At 40.3% G+C, this 24,559-nt stretch overlaps 2 protein-coding genes across 2 annotated transcripts; one reads left to right on the top strand and one right to left on the bottom strand.

Moving 5' to 3' along the window:
• The first annotated feature begins 1,455 nt into the window (after positions 1-1,455).
• firrm (fignl1 interacting regulator of recombination and mitosis) lies at positions 1,456-13,149 on the top strand. The gene is made up of 23 exons (XM_061033168.1): positions 1,456-1,615; positions 1,720-1,808; positions 1,934-2,038; positions 2,149-2,289; positions 3,014-3,176; positions 3,585-3,669; positions 3,830-3,968; positions 4,217-4,306; positions 4,438-4,502; positions 4,601-4,749; positions 6,411-6,540; positions 7,335-7,521; positions 8,734-8,816; positions 8,910-8,961; positions 9,471-9,560; positions 9,942-10,127; positions 10,937-11,056; positions 11,130-11,225; positions 11,310-11,423; positions 11,787-11,891; positions 11,989-12,069; positions 12,152-12,298; positions 12,775-13,149. Exons 2-23 carry the CDS (start codon positions 1,743-1,745, stop codon positions 12,982-12,984), a joined length of 2,604 nt encoding a protein of 867 aa, XP_060889151.1. The 5' UTR covers positions 1,456-1,615; positions 1,720-1,742; the 3' UTR covers positions 12,985-13,149.
• A 2,003-nt stretch (positions 13,150-15,152) lies between these two features.
• Positions 15,153-22,657, bottom strand: scyl3 (SCY1-like, kinase-like 3). Its single transcript, XM_061033169.1, has 14 exons — positions 22,365-22,657; positions 22,057-22,241; positions 21,612-21,797; positions 21,323-21,436; positions 21,129-21,185; positions 20,948-21,050; positions 20,724-20,835; positions 20,557-20,634; positions 19,909-20,048; positions 19,557-19,750; positions 19,277-19,448; positions 17,463-17,633; positions 16,577-17,370; positions 15,153-15,774 (listed from the first exon to the last, which is right to left on the bottom strand). The coding sequence occupies exons 2-14, from the start codon at positions 22,219-22,221 to the stop codon at positions 15,712-15,714; spliced, it is 2,349 nt and encodes a 782-aa protein (XP_060889152.1). The 5' UTR covers positions 22,222-22,241; positions 22,365-22,657; the 3' UTR covers positions 15,153-15,711.
• Positions 22,658-24,559: the final 1,902 nt, after the last annotated feature.

Genomic DNA, 24,559 nt, shown 5'->3' with positions numbered 1-24,559 from the left:
GTCTGTGACCAGAGAACAGTCAACATCATCCTTCTCTTAACTGATTTATATACAATCTAAATTTCCCAGAAAGGCTTAACTATTTTCTATGTGCTTGCATTTGCCTGCAATAGATGTTTGCTTAAATCATGATCATCAGATATGAGAGTTTATAAACCAGAGTAACTAGGATTTCTAAAATATTTGCCTCAGCTTAACACTCCTCTTAGTTCTGAGAGACTATAAATGATTTGATAATTTACTCCTCACACTGATACTAAAACGACTACATGCCTTATGAGCCAAATGAGCTTTACCCGTCATCAAAGTTATCCGCTTAATTATTTAGATTACTATACATAGGTACAAAATCAGCATTTTTAAAATCATTGCCCCTGCCTATACCTGCAACTCCTAAAATACTTGTTGATGGTGTTTCGTATTGATCTTTTTTTAAAATCCTAACTCAATTATTTTAGAATGATGCTTGAATCAAAAAAACACAAAACACAGTGCAGCTAAAAAAGACCTAAATAAATCTCCTCGTTTTTTTTAAACAAAAAAATCCATCTCAATATCATCACCATCTCATTTCAGTTGCCCCAATTTTGTAAGAGTTGCAAAAAACGAAAATAAATGTAAAAAAAAACAACTTTTTTTCTCCCTCTGACAGCATTATGATATGCCTTTAACTTCATCGTTACCGTTGTTTTGTTCAGCGCTTTAAAGTCATTTGTTCTGTCATTGGTCAAAAACATTGGAATGCAGCGTCTCTACCAATCACAGTGAGGGCAGAGGACTCGCCTCCACACAACGTCACTTCCGGCTCAAACTGCAGCGCGCGGTTTATGTTTACCATAGTGGACTATCGACTGCAGTGTTTTTCCTTTAATGAGAAGTGCCTTTTTAGTGGTGAACAATAATGTAATGTTGATGTTGAGTGGAAAAAATCCTTGTAGGGACGTTTGTGTGATATTATGCTTCTCAACAGAAGACACAGAGCATCATTAATGGTAAGACCGTACACGTAGTATCCAAATATTAAGTAACGTTACCATGCTAACGATAATGTTATATTAGCTTTATAATAGCCTCTTTTTAGAAGAAAGCTCCTACAAAGCTAGTATACTAAATAATTTCCATTTGAGTGACTCACTCTGTGACATTGCTGTAAAAGTTTGTCTCGTTCGGACAGTGATTATCCAGACCTCCTCCTGCTGTCATCATGTCTCAAACCAACACTTCCTTCCTGGACGAGGTGGCGCAGTGGAGTCAGGAAACCTGCCGACAGCAGCTCAAGTCTGTCCTGCCACAACTTACCATATCCTCCGAAACTAAAACTCATTCCGTTCATGTGCACAATCTCTGGGATTAAGAACACAATAACAAAAGGGAGGTGGTGGGCATTGTATCACAAGTAATACGTAACATTAAATATCCCAACCCTCTCAAGGTTTTAAGTTGGGCTAATGTAAAATGATTTTGGGGTGAAGCTAATGCTTTTCATGCTTTTCCCAAACTACTGTAATCCTGGCATATTTGTCAGCTTTATACAGTGGAAATTAATTGACTGTGGTTTTCCTTGACTCTTTGCACTCTCTTCATTATAAGTCGGAGAGTTGGGATGAACATATACGTAAGTAACTTAATTGCAAAATGTGTTATTATAAACTGTTTTCTTTTGGACCTTGAGTTGATATTTGATCCTACTATGACCATAAAGACCGAACATCCCTGCAGGTATTCTGAAGATAATTACAGACATGTTCCTCCCTCACATTGGCTTGTCAGAGTTGGAAGATGAGTGCTTCTCCAAAATCTTACCAAAGGTAAACAACTTGACGAGTGCATACTAGTGTCTTCAGGACCTATTATATGAATACTTTTAGTAGCATTTGTTATATCATACTGATTGACTTCTGTTCTGTGTCCTTTTCTGTCACATTGTTTGCAGGCAGTTACCATGTTTGACAGCATGATGAAAGAAATCTTGGACCAGGTTGGAGGGCTGTCGAGTCAAAACACAGAACTGTGTGCCTTACTAAGGAACATCCTGCAGGTTCCCTTGTTATTGCAAAGGCTGTTTAATCCCTATTCATATAATTGCTAACTAACAAGTGTATGCTAAGTGTGATTTATTCTATAAAAACTTGTGTCTGTCTATTTCAGGCAATGATGCAGATAATTGATGCCCTATCCTCTTGCGTGCGTCACATTGGCACATTTGAGGAAGCTCCTGACCTAGATGCAATCCGTTCATTACCTACATGTATCCTGAAAGTCCTGAGAGAAACTTTTCAGCACTGCAAGGTTGGTTTAGTTCAAAAGTGGTTGTAATGAGTCCAGTATAACTGTATAAAGGTCACTCACAATCTGTAGTGCATGTTTATTGTGTAGTGTATTCAGATCTGACCTTACATGTTGCTGAAATAAGTTCTTCATTGGCATTTTGTTTTAGTTTTACTTAAAAAAAAAAGGCTTATTGTGCCTCTATTTCGAGATAGGACAGTAGATAGAGAGAGAGAGAGAGTGCGAGGAATGATAAGTGGGAAAAGAGCTACAGGTCTTATTTGAACATGGGCTGCCTGCTTGATGGACTACAGCCTCCAAGTGCGCGCACTAACCACTAGGCTATCGATGTTACATCAGCATGTATTAACCGTTTCAAAAGTGGGTGCAATTTGGAATTGAAAATAAGTCAAAGTCAGAATTTTGAAATTAATTTTTTGCAGTACAGTTGTACCTAGAGCAGGTAATATAAATTATATATCATATTATATATCATAAAGCAGGAAGTGGGGCCACAAGGCAACACAAACTAAGACAAATAGCAGACCTTACCTTCTAGAAGAAGCCTCGGTCATGCATTTAGGTTTTTACAGTTTTCAGTTTTAACCTCTAGAATTTGAGCATGCCAACAGTTGATTTGGTGAAAGAGTGGGTCTTGTGAGGATAATATTTATTTTACATATGTAAATGTACAACAGTGAAAATGTTTAGCTTAAACAATGCATGTTTTTTACCTTGTCATCAGGAGAGTGAGGTGCTTTACTGTGGCCGTCTGTCCCTGGTGGCTGACCTGCTGCAGGGACTCTTTAAAGAGGCTTATTCCCTCCAGAAGGGTTTGTTGGAGCTGCTGGACAGGATCACCCTCGACAGCAGCGCCTCAGAGGAGGAAGTCTCTGATATTATAACAGGTCTGTCTAAACTGGAAAATTCTGGCTTCTGTTTGTTTTTCACCACCACACACTGCCCCCCCCCAACGCCCCCCTTGAAGGTCAAGTAAAAAAAATAAAAATATATATTTTATTTTATTATTATTTATTTTTTTAAGATTTGTTTTTGGGCTTTTTGTGCCTTTATTGTAGGGATATTATCATATCCCTGGATAGAGTCTGTAATCAGGGAAAGAAGTCATTTAAGGATACCTTTCCGATAGAAAAGGACAGCTGTCATTAAAAGTAACGCATGAACACCAAGATTCCTTCAAGTGTTTGTGTCGGCGTGTCCCCCCACCCCCCCAACGCTGTAAACCTAGGGGAAACACTGCTTGTACATCTTCAATGTATCTTAAATGCATTGTAATTGTTTTTCACTCTGCTCAGTGATTCACAGCCTCCTGGATATCTGCTCTATCATCTCCAACCTGGACATAGCCCTGCATGCAAACACGTGGAAATTCCTCATCAAGTAAGGAAAGCACATTCATGTTGACACTTGTGTTCATCATGTCGTATTGTCATGTCTTACCGTTGGCCATGCTATGAATCAAATTGTTGTGAGAGTTGATCAATTTAAAGGTTAATTTAATTAAAAGTGACTCGCTATAAGTGGTTATTACTCTGCTCAGACAGAGTTTGAAATACCAGACGTTGGTTGAGGAACATCTACATCACGAGGACATTAGCAAAAGCCTGTGTGACAACCTGTTAGCATGTTTCTACAACTGTGTGGAGCTGGCTGAACAAATGAAAAATGCTGGTCTGCAGGTAAGAAAGCTCTAATTTGTGAGTATGAACTTAATTCTATAGGATGTTTTTGGTAGTTTGTTTGACTAGAAAATTCATGTAAGAAAAATTCAAAAAAGCACAGTGCAATGTATCTTTGCCTATTCAATCCTGATACCAACTAGATCAGCTCCACAGTGTATGTCTATGAGCCAGTTTTTAAATATTGTGTTCATGGAATACTTGCTCTTGTTACTATTGTGTCTTAATGCTCTGTCGATCTTTTTAAGGAGGCAACACAAAGTCCAGAGTTCAAGCTGTTCCAGAAAACTGCAAAGATGTGTCGATTTTTTGCCAACACTCTGGTTCATTACCTAAAAGTACTTTAAATTAGGATATCTAACTATACATTTTTCCTCCACATCTACATATTTAAAAAGAAAAATAATCTACTTCAGAAACAAAAAAGCAGCTGAATTGAACTTTGACCTGCTTTTTTTTGTTGTTGCAGGAATTCAAATGTTTCCTGACAAAGTTTTGCAGCTTTTTTCACCAACTCTACCTCCAGATTATCAGGTACGCTTGATTTGCCTGTGATTATTAAGAAGCTGTTTGAGACTATAATTTATCCTTTAGAAGAAAACTGTTTTTCTGATGTGTCTTTTGTCTTTCAGTAAGTTCCCGCCCAGCTTGTGTGCACCAACTCTGCCCATGGCTTTGTCTGAGGAGCTGAATGCAGCCGCTATGGTTCCCATGGATGCCCTCCTGCTACAGCTGCTGCCACTAAGGCCCTTTGCAGAAGTTGTTCTCCTCAAGGACCAACGTGAGTTTATAGCACTGACCTCAGAGGGTTCTTATTCTTATTCATATGCTGTGCCCCGATATATGAATGATAGGCTGTAGAAAATGTAATTCGAGAGTATACACGACCAATAAGCACTAATAATGTGCATTATTTTTTGCATCTCTGCAGTCTTTTGCCTTCAAGGGCCCTATTGTCGACTGGCGCAAAACATATCAGCGTGCAGTGCAGGCGTCTATCCTATTTCACACCTGATGCCGTTGTCATTTTTATGCCCAGGGTCACAGCTGGCCAATGAGCTTGTGCCCCCGTTAGCGCCCAGGGGTGTGGTGGACTTAAAATGAGGTGTGGTCAGGCTCAAAAGTTGCACGTTCCTTACTGGAGGTCACAGACAAAGACTGCGTATTAGACCCCCCCCTCGAACTTTGTCTAAAGTCTTTGGTGCAATATGTTCCTTCTATTTAGAGGATGTGATACACAATATCAATTTCACAACACACTTCCATTGACCTTGTTTCACACACACATGCACACAAACACACAGTATGCACAACGGTGCACCAACAAAAAATACTCAAATACACAGTTTAAAGAGCCCATATTATGCCCTTTTTGGGGTTCGTATATTTAATCTATGTACCTACTTTTGTACGTTCACAATAGATAAAGTTCGAAAAAAGTGTCTGTTTTCATGTACTGCTCCTCCTTGCTCCCTCTACGCTCTGAGTCCGTCAGCTACGCTCTGCTGAGCCCACACTGTTAGACCCCACGTGGGCCAAGTCTGCTCTGATTGGTCTGCTGATCCGCTCTGTCGTTATTGGTCAGTTGCTCAGCACGCTTCTCTGAAATTTCAACATGAGCCGCAGGGCTTGCCACAACGAGCCAATGGGCTTAGATCAGTGATCTCACACTGACAATGACGTCACACTGACAAATTGTTATCGAGGGGGGCCAGAACCGAGCGTTACGTGCAGCTAATGCTACAGCTAACAGGAGGAGGTAGGAGATGTGCCTAAACATGCACAGGACACTTGGAAAACACACTAAAGGGCATATAAAACCAGAAAAAGCAAAATATGGGACCTTTAGTATCATGACACTTCCTGATACAATCAAATTGAGTTTTTAACGTAACACTGGGCTGGGTCTTTATTCATTTGTGCTTCAAAGCCTGTTTTGTTTTATACACACAGAACCCATACAGAAGAACACACAATCTCATGCAACAGCGAGTTGGATATATATTAACTCTTGAATATAACTATGAGTGCCACCAACAATGAAGCCCACTGCTATTATGACAGATTGTACAGTGTACATTACAAACGCACCATACAGCCAAGGAATCCAGCAGAGAAAACAAGTAAATGAATATTAAGCAGCCGATCTTTATTTGTTGTTGTGCACACAGAACATTAGTAAACATAGATCCTGTTTGATCCTGTCTGCATAATCAAGCAGCTTCATCAAACCTCTTTGTTCCCTGTGCCTCTCTTAGCAACAAGATTGTGCGTATCAAAATGTAGTCAAACATGCCCTGAATCTCTTTGCACCAAGCACTTTTCAATGTCACAAAAGGCCCTAAAAAGGTTTATACACTGAAGAAATATCTGATTATTTGTATATTTAAGAAAAAGTGATTGCATTCTAAGTAAGGCAAGTATGTTTCTACTCGTCTGCAGAGCTAAGTCCTGAACATGAGCTCCCTCAGTGTCTTCTGCTGGTCAATGTCCTGGGTAAGCTCAACTCCCAACCAGAGGAGGTGCTGCAGCTCTGGTACACTGGCAGCCAGTTCTCAGAAGAGACACCAAGGTAATACAATCTTTGAAATGCAGTTTTAATTTCAGTTTTACTGTATAATACTTTTAGCTCTAAAATAACTGATTATATAGGATTTTGATGACATCTGTTGTGATTAGATTCTAAATGAGTTTTTCAATAATTGTAGAGCACAAGGACTAGCTGTAAATGTAAATAGATCGTTTTGCATTGCAGTGCAGATTTGAAATAACTAAGATGAGCTATGATAGTCATTTAACCCTGGTTCCAGAGACTAAATCATTTATTTTTAGATTGGTGTCTTGTTCATCAGTGCACCAGGGAGCTCCCGTTAAAGGATTTATTTAGCAACAAGTGACAGATAAAGCCATCATGTTCCCCCTCAGACTTGAAATTGGATTTGTGAGTCCCCATCTTAAATATACTTTCAAGCATGTTGGCTCAAAATGTCACTTGTTGCTAAATAAATCCTTTAACAGGATTTATGTAGGCGCTGGTGTGAAGCTCTTCTTGCTTCTTTATTTCTGTTCGTTTTGGATCCAGATCCCACTAAGGGATGTTCGTGTCTGTTTTTGATTTTCTGTCATGTTCATCTGTAACATAGCAAGGAACCAAGTTTGCAAATGAGGCATCATATATATACGAGCTATGAAGTACTCGTAGAGTTGAATATTCAATATTCACAAAGAAGTGCTTTGATGGCTACAGTATATGAAGATGTATGTTTAAGTCAGCAGTTCTAAAAAAAGGGTCTTCTATTATTAGATATGTATTAAAAGTATTTTCTTAATCTCTCTCTCTCTCTCCCTCTCTCTCTCCCCCCTCAGGCTTCCTCTCTACCAGGCCTTGTTCACTAGTTCAAGGGGATGCTATATTGAACGTCAGGTCCCAGTGCTCCTGCCAGGGGTTATGATGAAGGGTCAGGCCCAGGTCAAGGTCACTCTACACCAACACATCTGTGTGCAACTCTGTGCCAACGTGGCTGCACTTCCTCAAGCGTACTTCCCTGTACTGGTGAGTACAACATAGCTACAACATACACTGTGTCTTTAGCAGCATTAGTAAACATGACTGAAAGCCGTTTGGTTTATATATTTATTTTTCTAAATATTTATTTATTGGGCATTTTGTGCCTTTTTTTAATTAGAGAAATAGGACAGTGGATATAGTTGTAAATCAGGGAGAAAGAGAGTAGGGAATGACATGCGGGAAAGGAGCCACAGGTCGGATTTGAACCTGGGCTGCCCGCTTGGAGGACTACAGCCTCCATACATGGGGAGTGCGCTCTAGGGCCCTAGGGTTATCATTTTTATTTGTTCAATTATATAAGTTTAAGGCATCATCTCTGCTGAATACTTTATCAAATGGACTCAAGCATATAAGCTTTCAGATGATATGTGAGGATCAGACCCCGATGGTTCGGGCCGCACGTAATCCACAGAACTTTTCTCTGTTTCATCTCACGGGTGTGTGTAATGCAGGTTTCAGCTGGACAATCAGAAGTGTATGATTAGTAACTTAACAGCCTGATGTTGTCTTCGGCTGCAAACTAGACAAACGAACTTACCGAACGCTGTGATCGGTTACTGGATGTAACGCTCTTATAGGCAGCACTATTGTTTTGGTACCAAATACTGTTATCAAAATGCTGCAGCTTCACATCACATTCAGCTTTTCCCCCTGATTTTTAAAAGCACTTTCTAAATAAAAAAAGTAGTTCAGGCACCCGCAGCCAATAATCACAAGTGTTTGAATGAAGCCGGATTTATTCCAGTTGTAGTTGTGTGGTTCTTGATTAGTCAGGGCTGACCTTCTAAAAGGATGTTTTTTCAATCAATCAGCCGTCTTTAGTCTTGGATCTGACCTGACCTCAACACCCCTCTGAGTGATTGCCATGTCTATATATATCACTTTTTCAGTTCTTTCACTAACTAAAAACATTTCTGGTGGTCTTTCCGTTGACATTTTAGCAAGTATTTTTGTCAAAACTGCTCAAACTGATGTGCAAAAAGGTTAAGCATGACTTTATTTTCACTCTTTTGTGTTGGGTCATTTGTGTACTTTGGGTCTTTAATCCATGTAATGTTTTAATGCAGGATTTCCCTTCATTCAATGGAAGTTATTCTTTCACTTTAGTTTCTCTTTTTCTGTTTAATTTTCTGCCTCCAGCGTGACTCTGTCCTCTTGTGGTCTGACTTCCCGTCTCCTTTATCATTCTTTTTTCAGGAGCGTTGTTTAGTCGATGCTTTACTGCAGGCTGACACTCAGACAGCTTTACTGGCAACCGATGTGTGGTGCTTCACTGCACGGTGAGTGTGTTCACAGAAATCACCTGACTAGAAAAGTGTGATTTGAACCCTTTTTTTTTTTTTTTTACCTTTGCTGCTGACTTTGTCTTTCAGGTATGGAACAGCAGAACTTTGTCTCCATCACGTCCTCCTCATTGCTCAGCTGGTGGGTGTAAACCAAGTAAACGAAAGACGTTTGAGAGAATACATCTTTGTGGTTCTTTCTGTTTTGATTTGAAAGAAAGGTCAAAGCATTAATCAATTAGTATATTTTACATACATAGTTGACAGAACCTCATCGTCAGCACTTCGATAGAAACCACAAGGTCATTGCTGTTTCTCATCGCTGTGACCTTGTCCTCAACTTTCCAAAAAATAGCTCTTAATCCCCTTAATCTCCCTCTGTAGGGTTATGGAGAAGTAAAGGGTCCTGCCTGTTCACTGTGGCACCCCAACAGAGGTGACAATTAGTGTTGCTGGACATTTGGGACACCTTTTCATATCCTGTTTGGTCATTATGTAATCAGGTTGAGCCTGATCCCACTCTATTCCTTAAACGCCACCCTCCATCAGTTCTCCAGCCTGACTTCCTGGTGCTTCTTCTCCTCCTGTTCCTTCACACTCATGTTCACTCTCTTTCTCACCTCCTCTCTGCTTCTCCCTCTTCTCCTTCAGGTGAAAGCTTGCAGCACCGAGTGTTACCAGTTGTTCCACCTGGGCCTGCTGCTCAAACGCATGGTTTTCCTCATGACGCCAAACCACCAGGTTAGAAAGCCTGGTAAATGAAATACAATTAAAAAAGGAATTTCAAATTACCTCTGCGTTTCAAAATACTCACACAAGGTCCTCACCGTTACTACCGTCACTCTTAAAAGTTAATTATAAAGGTATCTGGTATATCATTAACATTTTACATACTTACATGTGACATGAATATCAATAAATGAAGAAGCAGCAGCCTCACTCTAAGAACTTTTTATTTTTGTCATAAGAGCAAACTGACTGTAAGAAACTTTCAGTCTTTTATTTCTGGCCTAGAAGGATGCTTGCTTGTGCATAAATAAAAACACATTCATATCTGCAAGATTATAACTATGAGACAAGGTTGTCTTTAGTTAGCTGAATGAGTCTCTTTGTTGTTTCCAGATGGAGCTGGTGATGCACTTCCCACCATCTGAGGTGGAAAACCTCTCAGTATGGAGACACGTCCTGGTCAGGGCTCTGTCATGCGATGCTCGTCACCGTGTAGAGACCGACATCATTGGCCTTGCTCAAAAAGCTCTGACTGACTGGCAGAACGGGGGGTACAAACTAGGACAAGTGGACAAAGTGGTGAGGACTGCTACAGATATTAGTCTTAACAGAGGTCTAACCATCCTTAATCCCAAACTATCATGATTAAATTTGCTTTCTGCTACAATGAAGGACCTTGTTGTGTTTTCTGGCCTTGTGCGATTAAGTTCGAGAGTGGAGATATAACAATATCGTTGTTATATCAATATAGTTGATAAGTTTGTTCTCACAGTTGAAAACAGATGGCTCAGATAAGATTGTTTTAAGTGACCTTTCTCCTTTGCTGTGTGTGAATTTGAAGTGCTGACTGGAGTGAGTGCCAAAATTGTCTTTGATAGTGACACGAATGAGGCTACTTTCTCCTGCGTATGTCCTGCCATTGGTTTTTTTTTTTTTTTTTTTTTTTTTTTTTTCAATTGTATCACCTCCTTTCACCTCCTCACCTTTGATCATGATGGCTATGATTTGACATGGAATATATTACCTCAATTGTATTTTAAGCATTATTGTGAATATAATCAAAAGCTATCAATTGAGATGGAGTGAACATTTAGTCTTCACAGTTTTGTAATTTTATTATTCTGGTTTGTTTTGGAATATGACACATTGAAGGATGTAATTAAAATACATTCAATGCCTTTTCATTCTCCCTCAGTGAGCTTTGTAAAAAACATCTTCTGTGTCAGGATGTTGGCGTACTCTTCCCGGTTAACAATCAGTCAGATGTAGGCCAGATTGAATAAATACAGCCAAAACAAACCCACACAATGTGAGGAAGCAAGGGGTGGTTTGTTTCAAATGGGAAATGTGTGCAGACATCGTTTTTACAAAGTCCCTCTTGTGTCCAGAATGTGGCGCTGTTACCCCTCCTTGTGGTGATTGGAGGGCAGTCATCTCCTGAGGAGCAGTGTGTCCTGTCCTCAGTGAGGATTATCACACAGCTCTGGTTAAGAATGAGTCCAGAACAGGTGAGATCCAGATACACACCTATACAGCTGGAGCATCAATGCATTATTGTCCATTGAACCTGTTGTCCTGCAGGTGAAAACCCACTCTGTGCTCCAGTGTACTCTGCAGCTGCTCCTCTCTATATCAGCCATTTTAGTGAAAGACATTGAACATCAAGTCATTCTGCAGGTATGATCATGGTTTTCACATGTCACAGTATAAAGATGGAGAATTGACAGTGCTTTAACCTGTGTGTTTACGTGTGTGTCCCAGGCTCTGTTGTGTGTGGAGACCATGGTGTCTCAGAAGTGTACAGATCAGCTGCTGCTGGCTGCTCTGGCGTTTCTCTGTTCCCTGGGGAAGATCTTTATTCCTCCTGACAGCCAGGTGAACTGTTTGTTAATAAGGATGTCATGTTTTGGTTCGTCACACTTCTCACTGATAGTTTCTCAAGGAAAATTATTTCACTTCTGTTTTTATTTGAAGCTCCTTCAGACATCTTTGACCTTGCAACATCCACAAGTCCAATCTAACTAACAACAAAATAAACCTAGTCTTTTGCATGTTCATGAATTTAAAACTCAGCTGTACTTTGAGTTCTTACTTCTTGTGAGGTGCTTTTTTTAAAGACTAAATAAATCGTTTGTGAAATAAAAGTTAATAGCAGCAGGTAAAGTTGATGTTCTATGACATGTAAATATAACAGTGTTAATGTGTTGTCTTTTTCCGACCAACTTTTATGTTCCACAGAGTCAAATTCTGCCGAGACTGAGCCACCTGTTTGGAGTCGTGTTGTCTGAGAGATCCTGGCTACTACATCAGCACGCTCTGGAGGCCTTTTCTCACTTTGCAGAGGTATGGCAGGAACGTGTTGGTTAACCTATTGTTACAGTAGTGTACAAAAGTTCAAACCATTTTTAAAAAATTAAAATGTTTTATTTTTGTAATCAAGATTACAAACCACGAAGAGGTCATTTCCCAGAGTTTGTGTGAAGAAGAAACAAAGACAAAAGTTGTGAACTATCTTAGCAAGGTAAGAGTTATTAACATATTAGACTGAAGACCAACCTTTGATCAACCAGATGCATGTAAACTCTGTTTTTTTTTTGTTGCAGACTGTGAATGCACAGGAAGATGTGGTGTCGCGGCTGCAGAGGCTCAGGCTGCAGACTGTTGTTATTGAGCAACACAACAAGAGGCTGGAGAACAACATAGAAAGTGCTTCTGACAAAGTGGCTGCTCAAGTCATTGCAGGTCCAGAAGTGAGTGTTGTCATTAGAGAATTTAATGTGATTGAAATAACAGGCCAGAAATTAATTAGGGACATAATGTCCCTAATTAATTTCTTGTTTCAAATGGAAAATCACCATAATGGTGATGAGTGCAGTAATACATGGAACCAGTATCTTGTGTACCTAATTGTACCTCATGGTAGTTTTCTTTGACCTTGTAAATATCATTATAGTATCAATTGGTGTGATTTGCATGTTGCATTCCTTATGTTGAATATATTTTTGATTATTTAGTCTGAACTTTATTCAGTCATAACACCAGTACTGTGAAAACATGGATTCATTGAGCCAGATACTTCAGAAAAGCTCTTTACTAATATCCTAGTCAGCAAGTCAAAAGTCATGTATTTTGTACCAGCTAGTCATCCTCTCACTCAGTCATCTTGTGAGAACTTAATCAACAAACCCTTAAATAATCTTTCCTTTGATTATGCCTCCCCTGTCAGCCATGCCCGAAAAGAGCTCGTCAGGAGAACAGTGCAGAGGAGGAGTACAGCCGCTACATCCAGACCGCTGAGAGTGCCCTGAAAGCCCTTCACACTCTTATTGAGGGTAAGGCTAACTCCACTGCACCACCTCCACAGTGGCTGGAGTCCAGACTACAGGAGCTGCAGAACCTCATAACCAACATCAGTACAGCTAGACCCAACACCTAGCTGATCTGGTTTCTTTAGAGTACCCACAACTTCTTTACTGTACAGAACATCTTCATCAGTCTCTGTACACATGTTGCTGCGGTTTAAAACTTTCCCTTTCCTTTTTTAACTTGTCTGTGGTCAGTCACGTTTGTTCTTGTTTATTAAACTTTTTTGAATATAGAACATGATTCATTTGTTTTTATTAAGCAAGTTAAACAGTAGTCTTCACTATCATGTGCTATTAGACATCCCTCTATTAAGTCCCTTTCTATCTGTTGCTCTAATAAAAGTCGATGGGTGTGTTGGAATTGTCATTTTTGCTTAGGAAGGTTCCTAACTGAGTGAAATGACCCGGAAGCATTTAAGTGGCGGCCACGATAAGAGCCGTTCGAATTCTCTAAAAGCTAAGGAAAGGTGCGTCAATGCTTCCTATATAACCTCCTTTAGAATAGGATACACTGGACCGTCCTTTACCAAAGGAGATGACAATTCCTTCTCTGTGTATACAAATGAGTTTAGACTCCAAGACTCAGATTTTAGCTTATTCAAATATGCTGATGATATGGCACTTGTTGGCCTCCTACGTGCAGGGGACACTAAAGGAGAGAATATGTATTTTAATCATGTAGCTTCGCTCCAGAACTGGTGTCTATCGAGTGCTTTACAGATAAACATTAGTAAAACTAAAGAAATGGTTATATCCAGTAAAAACAATATTTCTGACTCCTGCCTCACAATCATGGGGGAAATTGTTGAAAAGGTAAACTGCTTTAAATATTTAGGAACTTACATCGATAGTCACCTCAAATTCATAGATAACACAGACTATGTCTTTAAAATAGCTCTGCAGAGGCTATACCTACTTAGGAAGCTGAATGAGTTTGGGGTGAGTAAAAAGATTCTTGAAATGGTGTACAAGAATCTGGTAGAAAGTATTTTGTCTTTTAACATGGTCGCATGGTACGGGCATTTAGATGTTAAATGTAAAAGCAAACTGACAAGAGTGGTCAATACCGCTAGTAAAATCATAGGGAAACCACAGATGCCACTTTGTGACAGGCATGTACTGAACACTAAAAAGAAAGCCCAGGACATAACAAGTGACCCTTCTCATCCACTGCACTCCCAGTTCGAGGTGCTTCCATCAGGTCGGCGATTCAGACTGCCAAGAGCCACAAAAAATGTTTATAAATAATCATTTGTACCAAATGCAATAAAATTATTAAATTCATAAAGGAAAAAGCAACACTCCTCAACTCTAACTGCACATTGTTTTATGAAATTAGTTTTTAAACCTAGAACATTATGAAATGTCTTAAAACTCTGGCTTATTATACTAAATTATTATTTTAAATTCACGAACCATGCTGACTGTGATGTTGTCGAGGACTACAGGCGCTCTCCTGGTTTCCTGCTGTGCTTGAATGTTGTGTTGTTTGTCATAACGTTTTCTCTGTCTTGTTCTTGTGAAGCCAAAGACAATTTTCCACTTTGTGGACAAATAAAGTTCTATTCTATTCTTACGGCCGCAACATTTAAAGCAAGACGCGCATCCGACCGTTCGCGAAAATTAACTTTGACCGTAAAGGGACGCAGATCATGTAAGGGACATTTTTAGCCAGATGAAGTTTTATTCAACATATTTCATTCACTTAAGAATGCTTTGTGCGGTTGTAAATGTGTATGCCTAAAACATTATGTATATCTTCCATAGATGATAATTAGTTTCATACAATCATACTTGGGCTATTTTGGATGAATATTGATTTATGAGTGGACAGGAATGTGATGTCACTTTTGTTACTTGTAGCCTGGTAGCCTTTAATTTAAATTCCAACCTTGTGGTAATTAGGATTATTTCACCGGTAAGAAAGCACAGGGGAACTTTTTTTATATGCGCTTTTAGTTATTCATTTTCAGAACATTGTAGTTTCACCACGGCAGACCCACGTCATAACCTCCTAGTGGAAATGCGGTCAGATTGTCAGAGCAATGCGATCGCCTTTCCCTTAATGAATTCTCCTGACATCTTTCCTCAACCTCAATGTTTTCCCCGGGGTTAAGGTAAAGAGGATAGTGAAAGGGGATAGGAGGGTGCACCCCAAGTCAGTATTTGTTTGAGGAAATTAACATTTCCTTAATCTCTATGAATTGAAGAAATGTTTTACAAAACAGAACAAGTCATGTTCGATAGTAAAATCTTTACTTTCACCAGCAACCAAAAAGCTACTCATAAATTATGTCCATTTTAATTTCACATTCATTCATAGTGCAAGCTTCCTGTAAACCCATTCCCAGATACAGTTTGGACAAGTTGTGTCTTGCCATAAAAGTGTATCTTGCTCTTCATGCCATTAATGATGTTGGCACATAAAAAAATCTATAAAGAAGATTTAAACAGAATGATTTCCCCCCCCTCGGAGTATATCTTCATTTGTCTTGAGGTGAAAAGTTTCAGTTGGCAAAAATTAAAAATGGCATCATTTGTCCAAGTCCAGCACCAACTGAAGTGATCTTTCCAGTTAAACTAAAAGTTTTCTTAATGAAGATACCTATGAGACATATCTAGGAAATCAACATCATTAGATATATATAAAAAATCTTAGGCCATAATCATCATTTTTACTGCATCATGCTGTCAAATGAGAACTCAAAGTCTGATACGGAGCCAGAAGTGCTGAAACTTGAAGATTTGAGTTTTAAAGTGGTCTTTAGGATTTGATGAATCATACAGATGAAATGTCATCACCAGGCATTCTCATCCTCCCAGTTCAGCTCATCTCCATCTCCCCAGCCTTCGGCTTCAGTCTTGAAGAGAAAACACAAAACAAATACCATTGAATTTGCAATCTGTGGGCACGGATTCCTAAATTGTGCGCACATATTTGCATCCGAAATTTGCATTCAGTGTGCGCAGGCAGGTGAGAGTGAGTCTATTGTTTAAACTGATCAATAAAAATGTATCAGAATGCAGAACATTTTCTGAGGGAGACTCCCAGACCTGCCTTAACTGATGGTGACAACAATTAAGTTTAATCAGTTAGAAGTTAAATAGGGCTAATGCAACTCTTTAAAGGCATTCAGTTAACCTTGCCAACTGAGAGGAAGAATTATTTATAATTCTTGGGATTATTTTTGACTGAAATTTCAGGAAAAAGAAAAGAAATGGATGATGTCCTGAAGACGACATGAACATGGGCTGTGCATGTAGCATAAGCTGGAGGTGAGTAAAAACTGATTTGCTGTGGCTGTTGTGCTTCCTTCTCCAATTGGCTATCTTTTTGTTCTTTATTACAATCCACAGAGTGCATGCTCAGGGGCCCTTGGGGTCCCTCCCCACAACAGGAGATTGAACATGTTTAATACTGATGATGGTGTGGATGAAACTTTCTTCGGAGCAGATTTAAACATTCTTCATACCACAGAAAAATCTGGAGACATCATCTTTAGAACCATTAAAACAATTGTGACTGCTTGCCATCAGAGGGGAGGAAATCGTCACGATTATATTGTAGTGGCCACCCTGCTTAATTAACCCTTTTCCTATATTGAATTTAAATTTAAGAGGAAAAAAAGCAGCATGCTTACACACCACCACACATACACTCACCTCAGTCAGGTTGGCAGCTGCAAACTTGGCAGTAAGCATTACAGTATCGATGCATGGATCAACCTGCAGAGATTGAGTGGCTTCTGAATAGGCTGTACAAAGTTCCGTCACAGAGCTCTCATCTTGTGGCAGCAGAGCCGGAGAAGACAGTTTGATGTCAGGCACCATGTCTGCAAACAAATCCAGCTCTGGATCCTGCTCTACTTTCTTCTTCACCTTAATAGTGAACTCCTCCCCCAATCCTCCAATCCCACTGTGCTTTAGTGGCACTGAAGGGTTGGACTTGGGGTTTAAAGGTTTGTGTGAGTCTATCTCTTCTTGAGCCCATCCCTCATCCCATGAGGAGGTGGTCTTGCTCTGTGAGGATTGTCTCAGTGTTGAGGTCAGTTTGAGGGCTTTAGAAGAAGCCAGTCTCAGTGCTTCAGGAGCATGTTTCACAGGTATAGCAGTGGTCTCTCTGGGCGGTGTAAGGATAACAGGGTCTGATAAAGGAGCCGTGGGGGAGAGATCTGACGTAGGTTCAGGGTCCTCAAAGTCATCCCACGGCTCCTCTTCCACTTTGGGGTGTGAGAGCGGCAGTCTGCTGCTGACTGGATCCTCTCTCTCGGAGGCCTGAATGTGGATCTGGACAGACTGTCCGTCTCTGTTCTCACCCTCCTCTTGGTCGCTCCAGTCAGGCCAGTCTTCAGCGGGGCCTTCTAGACTGTCAGCCTGCTCTGGACTGTATGATAGAAGCTTCATCCCTTTGTCCTGATGAAAACCGTTCAAAGGCAGTAACAGCTGTCTACTCACAGCTGTAAAAAAAATAAAGCAAGATAGACTGAGCTTCAGGCACAAGGAGAACTGTGAATTTTGTTTAAAGTTATGAGTACAGAGAGAGTCATACCTGAGTTTGGTGCTGATGGGTAACTTTTTGGAGCTTCCTTGCTACCTACTAAGTCACCAATGGGACCAAGGGCCAGACCTTCAGTTCCTGACGGTCTGGGAAACAAATTCAACACTTTTGAAGGCTGAGCCATCTGAGGGTGGTCGCCTCCAACTATATGGACAGGGGAAGCTAAAAAACAATAAAAAGTTAGATTAATGTAACCAAATGTAACACTTTTGGTTACACCGTCTCATAAATAGTTTTGATCTAAATCTCCAATGTCTTATGCTTAACTCCTCCAGAGCAGCTTGATTGGTCAGAAGCCAAGGATGAATTCCAAAAGCAACATTCAAACAACCCAAACCAGATTTTCTAGTTTAAACTGGTTCATTTAAAATAATGGTTCGTCAATTCTCGTCTTTTTGGCATCAGGGTTCAACAGACACATATACCGTACTGTACACAACATTCCCACCGCCCTGACCTAGTAGCTTTAGCTTTTTTAAATTACTATGGCGTGAAATGTTTTAGTAAAACCGTCATATCAGTTTGAACTTCCCTGTTCTGGAAAATTGTTGATTTTGAAACTTGCTCATTCCTTTAAAATAGGAACAGAGCACATTCATGGACAGCTACAGTAAACATGTTAGATTGTAGCCTTAGGCCGTGTTCATACTTGACTTGTTTTTTCAACTGCCAGCATACAAGCATTTTACATACAAGCCTATGGAAAAATGAAAAAGGATGACGCCTTTTTAAAAAGCGGACGCCTTTTTCAGTTGAATTATTTTCAACTTTTCAGAAAAGCGCTGGGTGACGTCAAGCGCCTTTCTGACAGCTGACCAATCAGGACGAGTAGTAACCTACGTCCCTAGTTACCTGTGCCCCAAAACGGCAAACTTCCACCAGATATGTGTGCATTGCATGTCCGCTCCGGTCTGTTACGGGTCCGTGCACCCTCATCCGTCAACACCCACCGGCTGTGTTCTCAGTCTACAGCACGGAGAGCACAGCTGGAGTATTAAGACAAAGCAATTTCCGCTGTAATTTAACAGATTCACTCGCAACAGCACGAGATAATACGATGTTCGTGGTATAAAACTCAATAAAAACCTTATAAACAAACACACTAACGGTCGTTTTTCTAAACCGTCAAAACGGAGGGTGTTATTCTGAAAATAAACCGGATGTTTTAATGTTGTATCGGTGTCTGACTTCCCGTCCCGCTTGTTCTTTTTTGTGCTAAATTGATGCGTTGTGCTCCGGCGCGGTTGCACCGCAGACTACATCCCGTTGTTAAGGTTACAGAACACTCGCACATAAGCGCTCAAAAGGCGCTGAAGGCAGCGCTTTTTTCTGAAAAAAGAAGTCGAGTGTGAACACGGCCTTAGGCTAATTTCCCTTGGCAGGTTGGTGGTTTACACGTATACAAATTTACATAAAACCACAATGACAAGCAAAAACCAACAACATAAACCAAACATTAGTTGACAGACACATGCAAAAAGAAGAGTGGCTGTGTGATGTTGTTCTAAACAAACCAGGATAAAGTGATCTTCAGAGTTAAAGTGCTGCTACGGGAGGTAAAGTGATAGAGTATTGCACATGATTATGTGCTATGGGTGTAAATTGCACATTTGGAGTTAGCATACATAGATGTATGTGTGTAGGCATAATTAAAAATAGATTTTTAGACATGGTCACGCTTCAGAGGACCCTAGAGTGTGGCAAATCTGGAACCTTCCCTGACTGAGAGTGGTAAGCTATTCAATAATATGAATTCTAGAAGCAGCTTTCATTTCTCTGGTCATTTATTGGACAGTATTGCTTACTTTCAGGAGTGACCTCTGTAGACTTGGTGAAGTTGGGTTTGGTGCGTTTAAAGACCTTGCTTCTTTCTCCACCCACCACCACTTGAGCCCCTAGCAGGGGTACCAACACCGCCAGACTCTGCAGCGTCATGGCAACCAGAGAATCACTGGTGTCTCTCATTCCTAACAAAACCTGCAGCCAAAAACAAAAATGATTATGTAACTAAGTAAGATCCGTATAGTAAAATGTAGAGGTGATGATGTCAGCGTTTCTAAATCTGGGATTAAGTCAACACTCCACCTGAGGTAGGATCTGGTTTTTGAGTTCATCATGTGAAAAGAACTCGGCGTAGATATGGATGTGAGCCAGCAACACAATCCGTACATGTTCCTCGTTGACCTTAAAGAGCTTGAGAAGCTGAGGAACCACATGCTTACGGTAAAGGGACACAGACAGCAGGCATTCTTCACAGCTACCATCACTGACACTGGACTCTGTCCACAGAGACAAATAAAGAAAAGGTGCATGAGCATCAACCCCTTCCAGTTTCAACAGTTGGGTCTGACAGCTGGAGTGTGTCCTTGATGGGGGATTAATAGATCTGAGTAATTATTAGCAGCAGGAGAAAGAGTTTAGTAAAATGCAATCCTACCCTTCTTTGGCTTCAAAAGATGAGGCAGGAAGCTTTTGACAGCCATGGGTTCTGCAAAAACGAGGGAGTTGAGGAGTTTTGGGACAAGACGTGCAGCTATCAGCTCTCCAGGGAGACTCTGAACCCGGTCAAGAAGAAACCTGCGAAACAAACAAACAAGGAGCATGCTGAGGGAGTCTTTGACATAATATGTAAAGTTACATCTGAGAGTCAACATGAACACCATTCTCAATATTATCATAATTAATAAATATCATCAGTCCAATCAATGTTGTGAAGTACAGAGGTGTGCATAGAGCTGGGTCTTAAGCTTTTCCCTTAAGGTAGAAAATGAGAGCAAATGGAGTTTGGTAATCCATTCCACCAGCAGAGGAGAAGAGTATAGCTAGAGACTTAGGGTCCTGTTGTGCAGTTGGGAATAAGCACTTTTAATTGGCAGAGCGTTGAGGGAAAGAGTGGGGGTGTAGATGTGAATGAAGGAGTTCAGGTAAGCAGGACTCGTTTTCTTTGAATATTTGTAAATACAAAATATATAACACCTATAGAATGATATCGAAGTCTTTGTCTAAATGTTTACATGTAATGGAAACTCTGTATCACTGATTTGAAAACAAAAATGAATTAAATAATGACCACATTGTCTCTTACTTAAAGAATTCATTTTTTTCGTCTTCTGTCTTCAAGGTAAGGCTCTTCAGAAAATTGATCACTTCCAGAAAGTCATTCCTGTTCAATAAAAATGCATGTTTGTTTTTAAACAAATCCATTGTAAATTCTGATAACAGCCAACAAAAAACAAATCAAAACACACTAACCTAAAAAAGTCATGAGTCAGCAAGGAGCTGAGTGGAGGTCGAGACAGAGGGTCAGAGTTCAGTGGGCCTGCCTGCAAGGTTTTCCTCAAGCTGTCAGACAGCTCCTGTGACGCTGGAAACAGAGGAAACAGATAGAACCTGTATGTACGGATATAATGTAAAAAAACAGTGAAGAACATAAGTAAACATATTTTAAAATATTAGAAGGCCATCACTTCACTAACCATAACCGTTCAGGAGAGAGAGGAGGCTCTCCACCATCACTCCAAAAGAGTAACAGTCCCGAGAGTGAGCATGTTTATCCAGAAGCATTTTCAAGCCCTCAACCTGTCAACAACATGTTTCATGAGAACTAGAGGGAGGTGGTCATTTTCTGTTTTCATTTGTGGCCTTTAATCTGCTTACCTGCTCTTCTGGAGGAATGCAGCTGGCCTCTCTCACATTTTGCATGCTTGCAAGAAACTAAGTAGTTGTAGAAATAAAATAAAAACATCAATGGTTTACAATGAGGGTCTTGACATGTGTGACAGCTGCTTTTCATTTATAAAAAATTGCATACACAGACTGCACCTTGGAAAATATTTAATTCAATCATTTACCTCAGGTGTTGCTTCAGAGAACTTGCACACGGTCTCCATCCCTCCCAGCTTCCAATTGCCATCATCACTGACAAATACAGAGGAGATGCAGACATTGTTGTGGCTTGATTTGCCCTGGTGGTTAAGAAATACAGGTTAGAAACTTGTCCTGTCTGTTTACTCACTAAAGGAAAGACAATAAATGGTCTAGGACTACTGTGATTCATGAAAATCAACTACTAATAATAAAAAAGTTGTGCAGGGATCACATGCATCCGGAGGTGCTACTCGGGGCTTCTTTAATGCTCACCCTCTCATGCAGAAAGACAAGTGCCTGCAGGAGGTCGTAGATGCCTGCGCCGATTTCCTCTGGGGAGAGGCTGTCCAGCAGCAGCTCCAGGGGCTGCACACGCTCTGTCACCAGGTGGATGCCGCCGTCCTGCACTGAGCAGGAAAGGAAACGCAGCAGGCATGGGTGCCTCAAAGTTTTGAGGTGCTGCGGAAATTAAGAGTATTTGTTTATTTCATATTATGCCATGCAGCCGACAGAAAATCCAACTGATGGAAACCAATTTTAAACTTAAATCAAACACAAACTGATGTTAATGAGAAGCATAAAGACATATCATGGAGTCAATGGTTCTTGAGGAATGTAAATTCATGTTAATGGACAGTGGGATGGTGGGGAAACCTGAGCAGGAACTGCCACCACCTCTCATTACTACTGTTATCAAGACGAAGCCCAGTCTCACTACCTTCGCAGCTTTGTTTACTTTATCTTCATTGCCCCGCTTGTGAACAAACACGGAAGCGGGCTTTCCATCCTGGAGCATCGCCGAGTGCATGGTCAGTCCGGATGGCAGGGTCAGGAGGGGCTCCTCCAAGGTGCAGCGTCGCACCGCGCTGCTTTCTGCACCCATCGCCACGCTTGTGTTAGGAACTGGAGGACAATGTGGAGGACAGAGGGACGTCAAGCATGCAAGGCAAACCAAGCATTGAAAGTTGCCAGTAGTTTAACACAGCTATAAACCACTGTTAAATAGTATTATTAAGACACTGATACCTGTTTTCACTGTACTGGATTGGCCGCTGCGATGCAAGAAGTTAGCTAGCTAGTGTTGTTAGTTGCCTAGCTGGCTAACCCACTGCGCTACGTCAGCCAGCTTGTCATTGCTACGGCTTTTGGCGACACTTCTGCCTGAATACAACCATGCTAATCGCGTTGCGGCGCACAATTCAGTCACTGTTTAGAAAGTCGTCAACACTGGTTGCTTGAAAAAAACTTAAGATAAATCCCACGTCACTGGTCAGCTCAACGAAGCCATCGTGTAGCAAAACCTTCGCTGTAAACATACTCTTCCGGTAAAGGACCAAACCACTGAGATGGGGGAGTGTTACTTTAAAATGTGAAAGAAGAAGTCACTGGAGCAAATATTCCAACCCACTTTTAAGGGGGGAAACTTACTTTTTATTCGAAACCATACTTTAATCACCTTTTAACAAATTTCTACATTAATCGTGTTAATTATAAGTTTAAGAATAATACAAACTCACAAAGACCCCTACCTTCAAACCTTTTGGTTGGGACCAAAGTGGGGTGAGAAAACGCAGGTAGCGATCAGAAATGTGCGGCGAGAGGAGACTTCCTTATGGCAACTTAAATGATAATAGAAACAGACAGTATGTGCAGTCTTAGTGTAGGCTGAAGATCTTGGTGTTGCATAACTGTATTTTGTTCAGAATGACCAAGTTAAAGCCCATTGAGTAAAAGTCATACCAGTTAAATAATGAACTTAATGCATTAATAAAGGAACTGCTCTCATTATTTTCCCTCCATGGAAACCTGGTTTCTATGACCTGTTGCATATGATCCAGTCAAAACGAACCATAATGGATTTTCCTTGAATATTTTCCCATCATGCATCATGGGATTTTCTATCGTTATTGGATAATTTGCTCTCTATCGGTTAAGTAAACATTAAGTAATTAATATTAATGGATCCATTTATTATATGTGAAGTAGTGCAGAGAGCACGGGCATTGAAGTGGTTACTTTTTAGCTTTTCATTTTTTCATGTTTATCACAATTTAGTTTTATTTGTATTAAATTGCTTATCCTTTTCACCTTTTCAATGCGTCAATCAATTTGTAATATTTATAGAAGTCTGATAGGCCACTGTGCCCCATAAAGAAATAAAGATTATACACCTCGTATAATTTGAGGTGCTGGTCATCTGTTGTAAACTGTCACTGTATTATATGGCATACCAGAATCAGAATCAGCTTTATTGGCCAGTTATGCTCACATTCACAAGGAATTTGACTTTGGTGAACTGTGCTCTCTATAAGCAAAAAGTACAACATTAAATATCAACAATAATCACAAAACAAGGAAAGACTCATATGTACAAGATTAGATAAGACTAACTTGGACAATAGTGCAGTGGTCAGTAGTGCAAAAATGCTGAGATAAACATGATAAAATATGTAATGATGGATCCAGTGGGTTGATTTACATGAGGCTGAGAGTTTTTGCAGTATTCACATTAAAGGTGTAAATACATTGGTATCAGATGAGGAGGATAATAATAAAAATTCTGTATTTACATGATTAACTTAACTTATTGACTGTAGAATTAGTTTAATCTTATGAACATTTACAGTGAGTGTTGGTTTCAAGGTTACCAGAATATCACAGTGCAGGTGCAGAGAACAGACTATGATGGAGGTGTAAAACATGATCAGCAGCTCCTGAGGCAGGTTGAACTTCCTGAATTGACTCATGAAGTGCATCCTCTGCTTTGCACATCAGGTCCCAGGAGATTGTGGAGTCAACAGTAGACCCTGTGCTTTTCAGTATAGTGAGGGGTGTGTGTGAAAGGGGGGCTTCTCCTGAAGTCCACTGACATCTCTACAGTCTTGAGTGGGTTCAGCTCCAGATGGTTCTGACTGCATCAGAGGGACAGCTGTTCCTGGCTGTTCGTCACCGTCCTGGATGAGATCAATGACGGTGGTGTCGTCTGTGAACTTCAGGAGTTTCACAGAAGGGTCCCCTGAGGTGCAGTTGTTGGTGTAGAGGGATATACTATCATAAACATACACATGTGTACATGTCAAGGCCAAATCTAATTTCTACAAAAATCTAAGTTCTATGATTATATTAGGCTCAAACAAACTTAAGAACTGCGCACTAAGTGAGTTGTTATCTCAGTTGCCATCTCATCTGAAATACTCAGAAACTTCTTGGGTTCCTCTTTA

This window comes from Labrus mixtus, chromosome 3 (assembly GCF_963584025.1).
Source record: "Labrus mixtus chromosome 3, fLabMix1.1, whole genome shotgun sequence".
In the NCBI taxonomy this organism is placed as follows: Eukaryota; Metazoa; Chordata; class Actinopteri; order Labriformes; family Labridae; genus Labrus; species Labrus mixtus.
Note: the sequence above shows the minus strand (reverse complement) of the source record. Positions and strands in the feature narration are given on the sequence as shown.

Excerpts from the sequence above, each read along its gene's own strand:
- firrm (XM_061033168.1), top strand. The coding sequence starts at position 1,743 with ATGTTCCTCCCTCACATTGGCTTGTCAGAGTTGGAAGATGAGTGCTTC. Across the intron at positions 2,039-2,148 it reads TACTAAGGAACATCCTGCAG|GCAATGATGCAGATAATTGA; the intron begins GTTCCCTTGTTA and ends TGTCTATTTCAG. Across the intron at positions 7,522-8,733 it reads AAGCGTACTTCCCTGTACTG|GAGCGTTGTTTAGTCGATGC; the intron begins GTGAGTACAACA and ends TTCTTTTTTCAG.
- scyl3 (XM_061033169.1), bottom strand. The coding sequence starts at position 22,221 with ATGGGTGCAGAAAGCAGCGCGGTGCGACGCTGCACCTTGGAGGAGCCC. Across the intron at positions 21,437-21,611 it reads TTGTCTTTCTGCATGAGAGG|GGCAAATCAAGCCACAACAA; the intron begins GTGAGCATTAAA and ends CTTAACCACCAG. Across the intron at positions 17,371-17,462 it reads CCCATCAGCACCAAACTCAG|CTGTGAGTAGACAGCTGTTA; the intron begins GTATGACTCTCT and ends TTTTTTTTACAG.